Raw genomic sequence first — 13,861 nt, forward strand, 5'->3', positions numbered from 1 at the left:
ACATTAAATGAATAAGAGCAAAAGTGATTAAATGAATAAAGAAATATGGAGGTATATTTTTAACCTTCAATTTCTTGTAAGATAAATAATGTATATACAGATTGCACATCCCTAATCTGAAAATGTGAAATGTTCCAAAATCTGAAACTTTTTGAAGTTTTCATGGTTCAGAAAGTTTCAGATTCTGGAGCACTTCAGATTTTGAGTTTTTGGATAAAGGATGGTTAACTGGTAACATTTACACAAATATCCCAAAATCCTAAAAAATCTGAAATCTGAAACACTACTGATCCTCACCATTCAGATAAGGATACTCAACTTGTACAAAAGTAATCGTGACAGTACTGAAAAGTAATTGTGACAATACTGTTATAGTGTAAGAGATATACAAAGTATTATGATAAAACTAAAGCAAGAATAAATGTCATGGAACTGGCATCATAATCTGGCATTGTGCAACTAATACAGGTTGCTAAAGTTCAGACAAACTCTTGAGTTGAACCCCAGTTCTGTCCTTTATTAGCTGTGTAACTTTGAACAAACACTGGTTCAACATATAGTATATGCCAGATATTATGCATTTTGATATGAATACTTGGTCCTTAATTTAAAGGAACTGTAATAGAGACAAAGATATACATAAATGAATCATGACCAAACCTAAGCATCAGTTTCATGGTTTGTGAGATAAGAATAATAACTGGTACCTAGTAAAAGTCAATAATAAAATAGGTCTGTATAGCAAAATGGTTGGTATATAGGAATTTTTCAGTAATTTGTAATTCTTGCCTGTTGAATCCTATTTTATCAAATCAAGAACTTTCAAACATTAAAAAACTGAATATAGCTAAATTAAAAATGATGGAAACTACAAAAAAGTTCCATTAAGTACCAAAATGAATGACATTATTTCATACCACCTACTTATGGATAAATTAACTCATCTTAGTATTACTGTATTTTTTTTTCTTCCTAAAGCCTTTAAGTATATGAATAGAATCAATGCTTTTACTATTCTTATATGCTTACACAAGAAGTATAACTAGAAATTAGCGCATGCCTAATTTTCTTTCTGAGAAAAGCTCAATTAAGAAAATTATTCTAAAGAACTGTGAATGCAAAGGGGTACTTTTCTCCTGCTAAGTTCATTTTTATAACTACATCTAGTGGCTACTGTACACTTTCACATTTCTATGCACGCATGAGGCCTGGAATACTGAAGAAATGCAAGGGAAAGAAAATTATACATAAATGCAAAAGGAATTATCAGTTCTCGTTTGCAAAAGAGATCTGCAGTAGTTATATAAACTACTACCTAAGCCACCCATTAAATATTCCAAGGGTCACAAGCTCTCAAAGTAGTCATTCTGGATCAGGAAGAAAAGGGGAAGGGCTCTGTAAAGATGTCAAAAAATGTGTTTGTAAACAAACATGGATGAAAGGTAAGAACAAAACCTCTCTAAAACCATAAACAGTAAGGAGAGAAAGCACTGAATTATCCCTCTGTGTATACTATAACAGGCAGAGTAGGACCAACCACATTCCTGATAATTTCTCACTTGACAAGATATCCTTCACAGCAAATCCACTACTGGCTACTGGAGTCAAAAACGTAGCAAAACTTTAGGCTTTATTCATGCACAAATCTCTCCCTGTTTTTTCATTTGAGATTTCTTCAGATACTTTCTGAGTATACACTATTCCCAGGTCTCGTAATGCTGTACAAAGAAAGATGAGTAAGACACTCTACCCTGACATAGTCATAATTCAGGAGATACAATGAGAAATAACTAGGTGCAGTATAAGAATGAAAGAATAAAGCATAAACAAAATGCTGATATGGCAGGAGCAGCTCCTAGGCTTGCCTTGGAATCAGAGAGATTTCACAAGGAAGGTGGCATGTGTGGAGAACTTTAAAGGATAAATGGAAGACTATCAGGTCAGAAAAGGCATAGACAGACACTAATACAAACAAGGACACAAAGGTAAATCTGTGTTATGTTAATATCTATGTTATTCCTCCTATGAGGAATAAGGACAAGTTCAATGTGACTGAAGCAGTGGTACAAGGGCTGTGGTGAAGACAGGAAATGAGTGGAGCCTTCTGAAGAGTCTTGTATGCTTTACTACTTAAACTAAAAAGTTTCAGCAGCACTGGCAAGTATTTTGAAGATAAGTAACACGATGTTTGTGCAATAGGGCCAGTAAAATGCTTATAAAATTGTTATAAAGCCTAGCATAAAGCAAGCGTTCAACTAATGTCACTATTATTACTCTAAGCAAATATGCAAAGTCAAAGCAAGAAGAATCACCTTATGTCTTTAATAGTTGCTCGTTTCAGAGGGTCAACCTGCAGCATATGCATCAGGAGAGTGGCAACAGAGCGATTGAGATATTCTGGGATATAAAACACACCCCCGCGGATCTTCTTAAACAATGTAGGAACATGCTCATCATCAAATGGGAGGGTGCCACAAAGAAGAGCATACAAGATGACACCACAGCTCCAGATATCAACTTCAGGGCCTGCATATAACCTAAAAAGGATAACAAACCTGAAAAGCAAGTACCACTTTTTCCTCATCTTTCTTTACCCCGCCCGCTTCTACATACAAATGTTGTTACAGACTCTGTATATTTTGATTTTCAATGTTTTTAAAATACAGCCCATAGCCACTCCTAATACTTAAGGGTTATTCTCCATAAGGAATAATTGGTCTAATCAGTTACCATGGAAGTTTGCCAAAAAAATGTGATACATATTTGTCACCAACACACTTAATTGTAATTTACTAACTAAAAACTTTCTATGGTTGATTTTTTGAAGGAAACATCAAAGTAGATAATCACAAACTTTAAAAACCAATAGTGTAGTGTACAGGCTCATTCTTCCCCCACAGAACTATTACAAGAAAGAAAATGCACATAACAGAATTTTTATCCCTGGCATATTTGTTTTAAACAATATTTGACATATTAATGTACCCAACTAGTACTCTGGAGACAGAGTTTGTACCTACTGCTTTTATTCTAATCACTTGTTAGCTCACAGAACTAAGATTAGCTTTACTCTAGGTAACCTATATCTAGAGTTGTCACCTGTTTTTTCTCTCATCTTTCTAAAGCATTAAAATTCCTGATAACATATTACCAAACTCAAACCTGGGTCTGAGGTGATAAAATACATTTATACATCTCCAGTATAAAAGACAGAAAATACTTCTCAAAAATTGCTGTTCCTCATTTATATCATTTGCTATATTACCCAAACTCCTTGCAGTGGACTGCATGTTCATGTGCCCTGAAAATTCATATGCTAAAATCTTCACTCCCAAATTTTGTATGTATATATATACAGGATAGATAACATGGTTGTTCTTCTATCTGCTGTTTCTATGCTGAAAGAAACTGTCAATGAGTCTTTGGTTGACCAGTATTGCATGTCTATATCTGTTTTCATGAGAAGCCACTTTGAAGATATCAATATGTAATACAACCACCATTGTTAATTCCCTACCACTTTGTTTGTAACTCTGTATTGTCTATATTGTGCTTGTGATATGTTGTAAAATGTTGTATGTCTGTTAATGTTTCCCTCCTTTTATCCTTAAAATAAAATTTAAAAAAAATAATAATAAAATAAAATAAAATAAAATCTTCACTCCCAAAGTGAGGTGGAGACTCTGGGGGTGGATTAGGTCACAGGGTGAAACTCTCATGATGGGATTAGTGCCCTTATAAAAGAGACCATGCAGAGAGATCACTTCCCTTCCACCACAGAAGGTTACAGTGACCAGACAGCAGACTATGAGGAACAGATCCCTACCAGACACCAAATGTGCCAGCACCTTTTTTTTTTTATTTTCCACCCTCTAAAATGGTAAGAAATAAATTTCCTTTGTTTAAAAGCCACTCTTTGATACTGTTACAGTATCCTAAACGGATTAAAACATGCCTAGATCTGCTACCTGCAATGCTTTCCTGTATCTGCTACTTTTCAATATTTTCAGAGAATTGTTGACTTTTTAAATCAGACATTGGCCACTGCAGGAAGACTTGACTTTACCACTGCACTCTGCATAAATGTTATTATATTATACCAGTCAATGAATTACATGAATAGTCTCCACTTGTATAGTTTAATTTCATGAAACAACAATATTGTGCTGCAAAATTTCATGCTTCCAAAGACAAAATATAAAACAATATTCCACTGACTTCATAAAATATGCGAAATAGTAAGCTGTGCTAGTGTATTCCTATAATCTCCCCACTCCGAAAGACGAGGCAGGAGGACTAAAAGTTCAAACCCTTTCTGATTTAGCAAGATGATGTTTCAAAATAAAAAATGAAAAGGTTTTGGGATACACAGTAGCTCAGTGTGAAGACCCTGGGTTCAACCCCAATACCACAAACAAAAAAGTAGTTACTAAAGTACTATGCCTGATAAATAATGACATTAGCTTAAAATTAGCAAGTGCTTACTCTCTTATCTGTCCTTTTCTAAAATGAAAGACCTATTACATCAAGATCTGTTTTCCTTTTTTTCTTTTTTAGTATTCCAGATTCAAGCCCTGGCCTCAAGCGTGCTAGGCAAGGCCTTTCCCACTGAACTACATTCCAAGCCCTTTTTACTTTCTCGAGTCAGGGTTCAATTAAGCTCAGGCCACCTTCAAACTTGCAACCTTTCCACCTCAGCCCCCAAGGAACTAGATGATAGGTATGTGCCAGCACACCCAGCTCAGTTACATTTTTAATGAAAAATTTTTAATTAAAAAGGCATTTAGTATAACCATTTTCCCTCCAACAACTGAAAAATAAGTGAACAATTTGTTCCTGCATTAAAAATCTTCATTTCCAAAAACATACTATAATTAAATGTTGCAAGACTACAAAAAGCTTTGTCTAATTTATTACCTGCCTGAGATGACTTCAGGTGCTGCGTAATTTGGAGATCCACAACTAGTTCGTAGAAACTCGCCATCTGACATCATATTAGATAGTCCTGAAAATAAAAGCAATGTTTACTTACTGCTAGATATTCTAGATATAAACTTTCAAGTGTTTAACACTCCATACATTGTACTTTTTAAGGCAGTGAAAAGCACTTGTTAGATTTCAAACAGATCATTTCACAGTGCTTACATGATTATAAAAAAGCTAAAGAACATCATGGACACGACCGAAATTAAATTATTTTTCTAAACAAACTGCTTACATTACAAATGAGGTTGTTCTAAATTATTTTAACTTTTCCAAAAATGAAATCATTAACTGAAACAATAAAATAGTTACTACTGTGCTTTTAAAAGCCTTTGTAGTCGAGTGTGGTGATGCATGCTTCTAATCCCAGCACTCAGGAAGCTGAGGCAGAAGGACTACCATGAGTTCAAGGCCAACCTGGGCTACATAGTGAGTAGTGAGTTCAAGGCCAGCCTGAACTGCAGAGCAAGACCCACTCTGAAAAAAACAATCAATCAATAAATAAACAAATAAATTTTCTGAAAAATCAGTAATTCAAAAGCTCCAGTTGATAGGCAGGTTATTTTTCTGAGGTTTTTAATTTGGAAAGCTTTAACAGAAAAAATCTACTGATCCAAAAATCTAGTTGAACTACAGTCCTAAAAGAGTTTCACTAAAGAAAGAGAAATAGTGAAACTTGTTTTCCTAGTCTAAAGAAAAACTACAGAAAAAGATTTAAGTCAGCAAGGCTGAACTCTGTACCCTCACACCTTTTTCCTTAAGATCTCACATTCTAATCTTTTTCTCAGAAACATGGGTATGTTTACAACAAGAAGTCCTTGGAGCATAACAACCAGATTTTACCTTGTCTGTATGTGAGAATAGTCATTCTCTCATTAAGTTGTTAGACATTACACTAAGATCATGGACCTCTCCACCAATCACAGGACTAAAAACTTTTTTCAAAGATGCATGCAAATTTTCAAGTAGCTGTTTATGTGCATTCATAGGGAAAATGATGTACCTTCACACTTTCAAAGGACTTTGGGACTCCTCCCCAACCCACTAACCCTTGTACTGACCTTTGGCAAAAAAAAAAAAAAGGAACACAGACAAGAAAAGTATCATTAAGTATCATTTCCTCAGAAGAAATGCAGGTTGAATGGCTTTATGGTTTTGTTTTGTTTTGTTTTGAGTTGTTTTTTATTAGCACATGTTTCAGATCATAATGATCATATTCCTTGTAGGAACTGGTACACATGCATAACACATCTTAATTCTTTTTTCATGCCCCCTCCCTCAACTCCCTCCATTTCTTTACAGCTTTCCTTTTCCAAAAAAAAAATCTATAATCCTGTTTCTTATTATCTTTTATTTTGTTCTTTATTAATGCTTTGTGTTTCATATCTAAGAGAAACAATGTGATATTTAAGTTTGTGTGTCTGATTTATTTCACTTAACATTATGGTATCAAAATACACCTATCTTCCTACAAATGACCAAAGACTACCTTTCTTTATGGCGGAGTAGTACTCCATTGTGTATAAATAACACATTTTCTTCATTCATCTGTTGATGGACATATAGGCTGCTTCCAAAATTTAGCTATTATGACTTATGCTGCTATAAACATGAATGTGCATGGATCACTGTGATATCTTTCCCAAAGATATCTAGAAAGGGGTCAGTTGGGTGAAATGGAATTCCTAGTATGAATTTCAATACTAATTTCCATAATGGCTATACTAGTTTACATTCTTGCCAAAAATGTAGAAGGATTCCTTTTTCCCCTCAGCTTCTTGGGTATTTATTATTATTTGCTTCTTGATGACAGTTATTCTTTCTGGAATAAGACAAAATTTCAATGTAGATTTAATTTGCATTTTAATGCCCGAGACGGTGAACATTATTTCATGTATTTATTGGGCATCTGTATTTCTTCTGAGAATTCTTCTATTCATTTCAATTGCCCATTTTTTGATTGGGTCTTTTACTTTGAGGGGGAGGGTCTAATTTTTTTGAGTTCTTTATATGTTCTAGATATCAGTCCAAGCCCTCTAACTAGTTTTCTAGAAATATCTGCACTTTAAAAGTGTATTTAAAGGAAAACACCAAGCTGGTACAGAGATTGCAACTAATTCCTTTCCACAGTACAAGATTTACAACATTAACATTGAAAGTTTTTAGTTCTGTAAGAATTGTTACTGGCACACTTTAAAAGGTAGCTATACATCTCTGAATAACCCCAGAGTTACATACCGAAATCCGCTATCTTGGCATTCATCTGTGCATCCAATAGCACATTCTCTGGTTTTAGGTCACGATGAACAACCATATGTCTATGACAATAATCCACAGCAGACAGAATTTGCTGGAAGAGCCGCCTGGCTTCCATCTCTTCAACCTATCAGGAAAAAAACAAACTGTATTAGGACTATCTAGGAGATCTACTTAACAAGAGTTTTAGTTTTATAATCAGTCTAAATATAACTAAGTAGGCTAATTAGAATTCTCAACAAATCAGAGAAAACAAACCAACCAAAACCTTGTCTAAGGTTTGTGTCATTTGACAGGTTTTGTTTTGTCACAAGGGAATGTGATAAATAAATTAATATTAGCTTTCAATTAATGTCATTAAATGTGCACAATGTTTTAGGGAACTATCAGTAAGACAAACTAAATCAGAACTTATATTAAAGTCCTAAGAAAATAACTGTGTCAGCATAATTTACAGACTTAAGCACATAAGACTCATCTAGAAATTAAGTGGAATATGTTTCACAAAATCAGAATTTTGATTTTGGTTGAGGACAATACTTTTTAAGAAAGAAAATTTATATAATATTCTGTACACTTAGTTGGGCATTATTATAGAAGCAACTCAAATTTGAAGGTATCTTTGCGGCTCGCCATTTCCTAGTATTTGCCTCTTTTTTAGCTTACACACTTATGTACTAAATAATACATTACTCACCCGTCCATGTTTACAGATGTAGTCAAATAATTCACCTCCAGACACATATTCCATTACCATAAAAAAGTCTGTTGGAGTGCTGATTACCTGGTATCTTTTTTGTTAAAAGAAAAAAAAAGTTAATGTTACTTCCATCATAATCAAACTAGTGTACCCATTCTTGTTACAACTGTATATTCTAGTGTTTTACAATACTTTAAGATGGCAGCAACTTTTACATTACTAAAATGATACAAAAGTATTCTAACTCATGAGGTTCACACACTATCCTTCAGTGCCTGCCTATCGGATTTATGTAATCTTCGAAATCCTTCATTCTTCAACAACAGATTAAGCATTAATTTTCCATTTTAATAAAAATGTACTTGCAGTCAATAGATATGAGGTATCGTCTATTTAAACATAAATAAGCAATATTCATGGACAGATAATAGACAGCAGAGAAAAACACACAATCATCAAAATCCAAATGACCCTTTCTTCAACAAACAAAATCCAAGAAAAGAGGGAAAAGCGATGCTATAAATTAAAAGCAATCCAAGCTGAGTGTGGTGGCACATGCCTCTAATCCCAGCACTTAGGAAACTCAGGCTAGAGAATTACCACAAGTCTGGACCCAGCCTGGGCTATATAGTGAGTTCAAGGCCAGCCTGAACTACACAGCAAGTGCTGTCTCAATTCCCTGCCCCAAACAATCCAAGAGACATACTGAACAGTTTATAGACTTGTTTGATTCTGGGTCAAACCAACTTTAAAAGTAATTTATGAAAGAACAAAGTGTGAAAACTAACTAGATGGCTGATAAGATGGTTAATTACTATAACTTTTTAGATAGGATAGTGATATTATGTTTAATGTTATTTAAACATCAATGTAACACATTCATAATGGGACCACAATTTGTATGGCTCATTGCCAGGCAACTCTGCTTTGAATTTGATCGTTCCCTGCTGGCTTGAACCACGAGTGGTAAGTCCATGACGGTCCCATCAGACATTAAAATGGTATAAAAAAGATTGTAGTACAGGTAATTTGTGGTATAGCAGTTGTAAGCACATCACATACACTAGCAATGGAGTACCTGCACAATTTCCACGTTAAAATTTACAGAATTAGTTACTGATAAACCATTCACACATATAAATACATTTAACAAGACAAATTTGTTGAATATTGTAATAATTTTAATCGGGATGAATACTATTAATATTTATAGTTAGGAAGTAATTACTCAAATTCAAGCAACTAACTAGTCAGTCCATTAATAGATTTTTTAAAAATTAATTTTATTAGTAAAAATACTGATAAAAGGGATTAGCTCTGTTTGTACCACCAGTGGCACAAGCTGCTGATGGGACAGTCAGGAACGTACCACCTGTGGTTCAAGCCAGCAGGAAAGTGTTAAACAGATCAGAGATTAAAAACACAATGTTTGGACTTACTTCAAAATGATCTGATGGGGAGAAAATGGGGGAAAACAGATAAAACAAAACACGGACTAATGCTGAAGTTGGATGACAAATACATGGGCTCATTACTTTTGTGCAAAGTGTATATAATCAAAAATTAAATAATGCACATGACAGGGTATACATTTCTAGTTACTAAAAATTGAGCCCAATAAAAAGTATACAGAACATATCTATATTCTCAGTGCTCTGGGAGGCTGAGGCAGGAGGATAAAAGTTCAAACCCAGGCTGGTCAACTTAGCAAGACTCATTCTCAAAACAAAAAGGTGTGTGGATGCATCTGAGTACAAAGGCAGTTCAACCTCCAGTGCAACAACATGAATGAATGAAGGAATGAACGAATGAATGAAAAACAATGGTAATAAAGAACTTTAACTTTATTTGACAAAACAAGAAATAACTTCCTCCTATATACATGATTTTACCAAACCAGGTTTTGACAATGAAAATTAGTAACATATAATATTGTTTTAACACTTATGCAAAGGAACAACTCTTCTAGTTTTTAAAATACATTGTTTATAAAAGATCGTCTACAGCCTAGTTGATTACAACCAATAGCTAATTTATACAGAGTTATTCTTGCCACTAAGTATAGCTGTGTAGTTTCTGCATGTGCAGTTTCAGGCACTGAGGAAAAGGCACAAGTTGGAGCTGACACCTCTCTCCAAGAAGTACCTTGACTCAGGATGAGTTAAAAGCCAGTAATGCACACATAAGCAAGTATGTGCTAGTGGGAGTCTGGTTGTTAACACGCAAAGAGGAGAGGAAAGGGGGGAGAGTAGCCAGCAAGTTGCTGACATGATTACGTGCTCTCTATATAGAGGACACATCACTGGAGATTTAGCTCAATGTAAAGGCCTGGAGGCTCAAATCCTCAGTACCAAGGAAAAGAAAAAAACAAAACCAAAAACAAAACAAACAAAAAAGGAGGACATATCATGTACAAATTAAACACTTGGAAAAGTAAAATATCAAAGCTACTGCATGTATTAAAAATTATCATAAATGATAATAATATTTCAGATTATCTAAAAAATACTCCTAATAGTAATCTTTAGTCTTTGGAAAGAAACCAACTGGCCCAAATGCCAAGGCATCCAATTTATGTAAAATAAATGAATATACAGTAACACAAGAATAAAGATGAGACTATTTCAAATGAACTGTAGAAGGATAACTTTACTTAAGAACTCTGGAAGAAGGAAGGGAAATTAAAAAAAAAAAAAAAAAAAAAGCTGTAATATGTACATGTAACTACTCCCTGAGATGACTGCCAACTGCATGAACTGCAAATATGTACTAATAAGATAAAAATTACAAAAAACAAGAGACCTCTAAAAGAAACAGTCTGATAAAGATTATCTTTACAGGCCCCAAGCCAATCAATCAAATGAACACAACAGGAGCATCAGTTCTTACCACCTCATTTATCAGATCTGACTTACTAATAATTACTTTGTGCATTGTACATTCTAGATGGGGCACAAGGAAAAAGAAGTGATAAAACTCTAACAGTAAACTTAGCTGCTGATTCTTCTAATTCTGTCACAGACCTCCAACAAATACTGTAGGCTGAATGATTTTATGAAATGTCTAATTCCACAGCAGCAGCTGTCCCATACCCATGGTCAACAGAGCACAGCAAACACTGTAGCTAACATGACAGCACTCACTGTGGGCCACTCAGTAGGAACAGTTGAAGCTTAGTATTTACTGAATGCCTATTTGCACTGTGCTTGTTGAGATCAACAGTTGGCCCTTTACAGGCTCACAGTCTAACCAGAAAAACAGCCATTAATAAAAGATCCTTAACCAGGCATGTGGTGCATGCCCATAATCCTAGCACTCAGAAGGCTGAGGCAGGAGGACTGCTGTGAGTTTGAGGCCAGCCTGGGCTACAAACTGCAAGGCCACCCTGAACTGTATAATGAGACCCTAAATCAAAAAAAGAAAAAAGCTAAGGAAGCTGATGTAGGAAGATCACCATCAGTTAGAGGCCAGCCTGAACTATAAAGTGAGTTTAAGGCCAGCTTGAACTACATAGTGAAACTCTGTCTCAAAACAGGAAAAAGGAAAAGAAAAGGAGAGAAAGGAGGAAGAGAGGGACGGAGATAGAGAAAGAGAAGGAGAGAGCAGGGGAAGAGTGAGAGAAAGAAAAAGTAAAGAAAAAAAAAAAGTTAATAAAAAACAATAAATAAAGGATCCTGTTCAGACACAAATCTCCTCCTGGATAGTCTCTCTATGTAAAATCTTCCAGTGTTTCCCACCTCTGTTAGGCTCCTGAATAAATCAGGCTCCTGCTACCTCTGCTATTTTCCAGTGATGAGCACCACTGCAGTCCTAGTAATTTCTATTGTTATTGGTCACACTGCACTTCCTTCTGCTACAGCTCCTTTGTAAAGAGTCTGCCCACTGACCTGTGTCCCCTACTTGCCAACTGGTTATTAAGCCTCCTTTAAATCTCAGCTTAAAGGCCACTTCCTACATCCAGGTCAGGTGCCTTTCTGTGCTTTACCTAAGTGTTAGAGCACTTATCTTAATTTATAACTATGTATATGTTATTTTAGTATTATGATAATTTGCATAATGGATATATACCTAGCAAAGTGCTTATAATAACATATCTATTAAGTAAATGTAAAGATTAGTACTTTTAAGTAATGTGAGCTAAATAATGTATACTAGGAGCTAAAACCAGAAAGAAACTGAAAAATTACAGCAAAACTTCAATAAAATTTCAGTTAACCAGGACAGGGTAGAGATAAAGAGAAACAACTTCTAGAAGAGAGGAATCCTAACTAAACAGCATCATATGAGGAGCTTGGTATAAAAGGCAAATCCTGTGACTATGCTCTAAGCTTGCCCTGTAAAATAGTAATTACGACATTATAAAAAATTCTACCAATAATAAATCATTTGCAAAAGTACATATCAGCATTATTTTAATATAAAAGTCAACTAACATGGTTTTTAAAATCTTTAGAAACATTCTTAATTAAGCAAAAATAAAATTAACTATCCAGACAAACCCCTTTTAGCAAAGAGGTTTGCACTTGTAGGCAACATTTATTTGCACATTTAGGCAACATCTACAAAAAATAGCATATAAAACTCAGGGGAAAAATCCTTCTAAAGTTAGCCAACGTGCTTAAGTACATCTTTTTTGGTGGTCATATCAAGTGAGATTTTAAATATTACTTATATAGCCATGCATATAGAAGATTTCTATTTAACTAACACTCAGTTACATAGAAACACTGTGATCATCATTTTTGGCTCCTCACACTACTCTTCACTGATCCATGAAGGATTTTTGTTTGGTCAACTACTATTTTATTTATTTTATTTTAAAGGTAAAAAACTAACAAAACAACAACAATGAAGACAAAATCAAAACAACACAAAAACAACAAAAACGATACATGACCTCAAAACAAAAGGACAGGAATTAACAACAGTTGCTACATTATGCACTGTTATCTTCAACGAAGTTGCTCAGCCCACAGATGTAAGAATGTAACATTGATCAAACAATCAAAGATAGTAACAAGTAATAAAAAAACCCCACTGGAAATGATGCAGTTTCACCATACCAGATGGTAGGAATGCAACAGTGCTTCTTATACTGCATATTGTTATTTACAGAGCAGTCATTCTGATTACCAGATACAAGCATGCAAAATTGGTCAAGAAAAAAAAAAAATTTAAGCATTGACTGTTCCTTTCAGGAAACCAAAGACATCAACAATACACCTATCACCTTTGCGCGCCCTGCGCTGAGTGAGTGCTCCAAGAGCTGCTGGTCCTGCAGTTCGAGTCTGTGTTTTACTCACACTGCCATGGTTCCCAGCTGAAACTCGTGGAGAGAGCCAGGTATTTCCCATCTACTTCCTGAGGGCAGAGTGGGCTACACAGGATCCCGCCGCCATTACAGACTGAGTCTCTGCCCTCCGGGCATCCGCAGCAGACAGGAGGTCCTCACTCAGAAGCCCCAGGGACTTCTCTGGCTGGGGCGGGGGAGAGGTGCATGTAGCCCCTCCCTGCACACACCCTGCACCAAGTGAGTGAGTACTCCAAGAGCTGCTGGTCTCGTGGTTCGAGTCCATGCTTTACTCACACTGTCACTGTTCCCAGGTGAAACTCGCGGAGACAGCCAGGTATTTCCCATCTACTTCCTAAGGGCACAGCGGGTGACCCAGGACCCCACCGCCATTACAGACTGAGTCTCTGCCCTCGCTGTACCCATGGCAGACATGAGGTCCTCACTCACAAGCTCCAGGGACTTCTTTAGCTGGGGGCAGTGCACGTGGCCTCTCCCTGCATGCGCCCTGTGCGTGCCCTGCGCCAAGTTAGCAAGTGTTCCAAGAGCTGCTTGTCCAGCAGTTCAAGTCCCTGCTTTATTTTTGCTCGGACCCCCTAGGGGGTCGAAGGCATGGGCAGTCTGTGATTGCT

At 35.7% G+C, this 13,861-nt stretch overlaps 1 protein-coding gene across 2 annotated transcripts in view; it reads right to left on the reverse strand.

The window, feature by feature from the left end:
• Prkaa2 (protein kinase, AMP-activated, alpha 2 catalytic subunit) overlaps positions 1–13,861 on the reverse strand; it is a 65,590-nt gene that overhangs the window by 16,116 nt on the left and 35,613 nt on the right. For both annotated transcript variants that reach the window (XM_005398501.2, XM_013521596.1), the window contains exons 3-6: positions 7,937–8,030; positions 7,222–7,366; positions 4,918–5,005; positions 2,313–2,537 (exon numbers count right to left, since the gene is read on the reverse strand). In XM_005398501.2, coding sequence (XP_005398558.1) covers positions 2,313–2,537; positions 4,918–5,005; positions 7,222–7,366; positions 7,937–8,030 — 552 coding nt within the window. The remainder of the gene's footprint in view (positions 1–2,312; positions 2,538–4,917; positions 5,006–7,221; positions 7,367–7,936; positions 8,031–13,861) is intronic.

Source organism: Chinchilla lanigera, unplaced genomic scaffold, assembly GCF_000276665.1.
Source record: "Chinchilla lanigera isolate Chin_1 unplaced genomic scaffold, ChiLan1.0 scaffold00063, whole genome shotgun sequence".
Classification (NCBI taxonomy): Eukaryota; Metazoa; Chordata; class Mammalia; order Rodentia; family Chinchillidae; genus Chinchilla; species Chinchilla lanigera.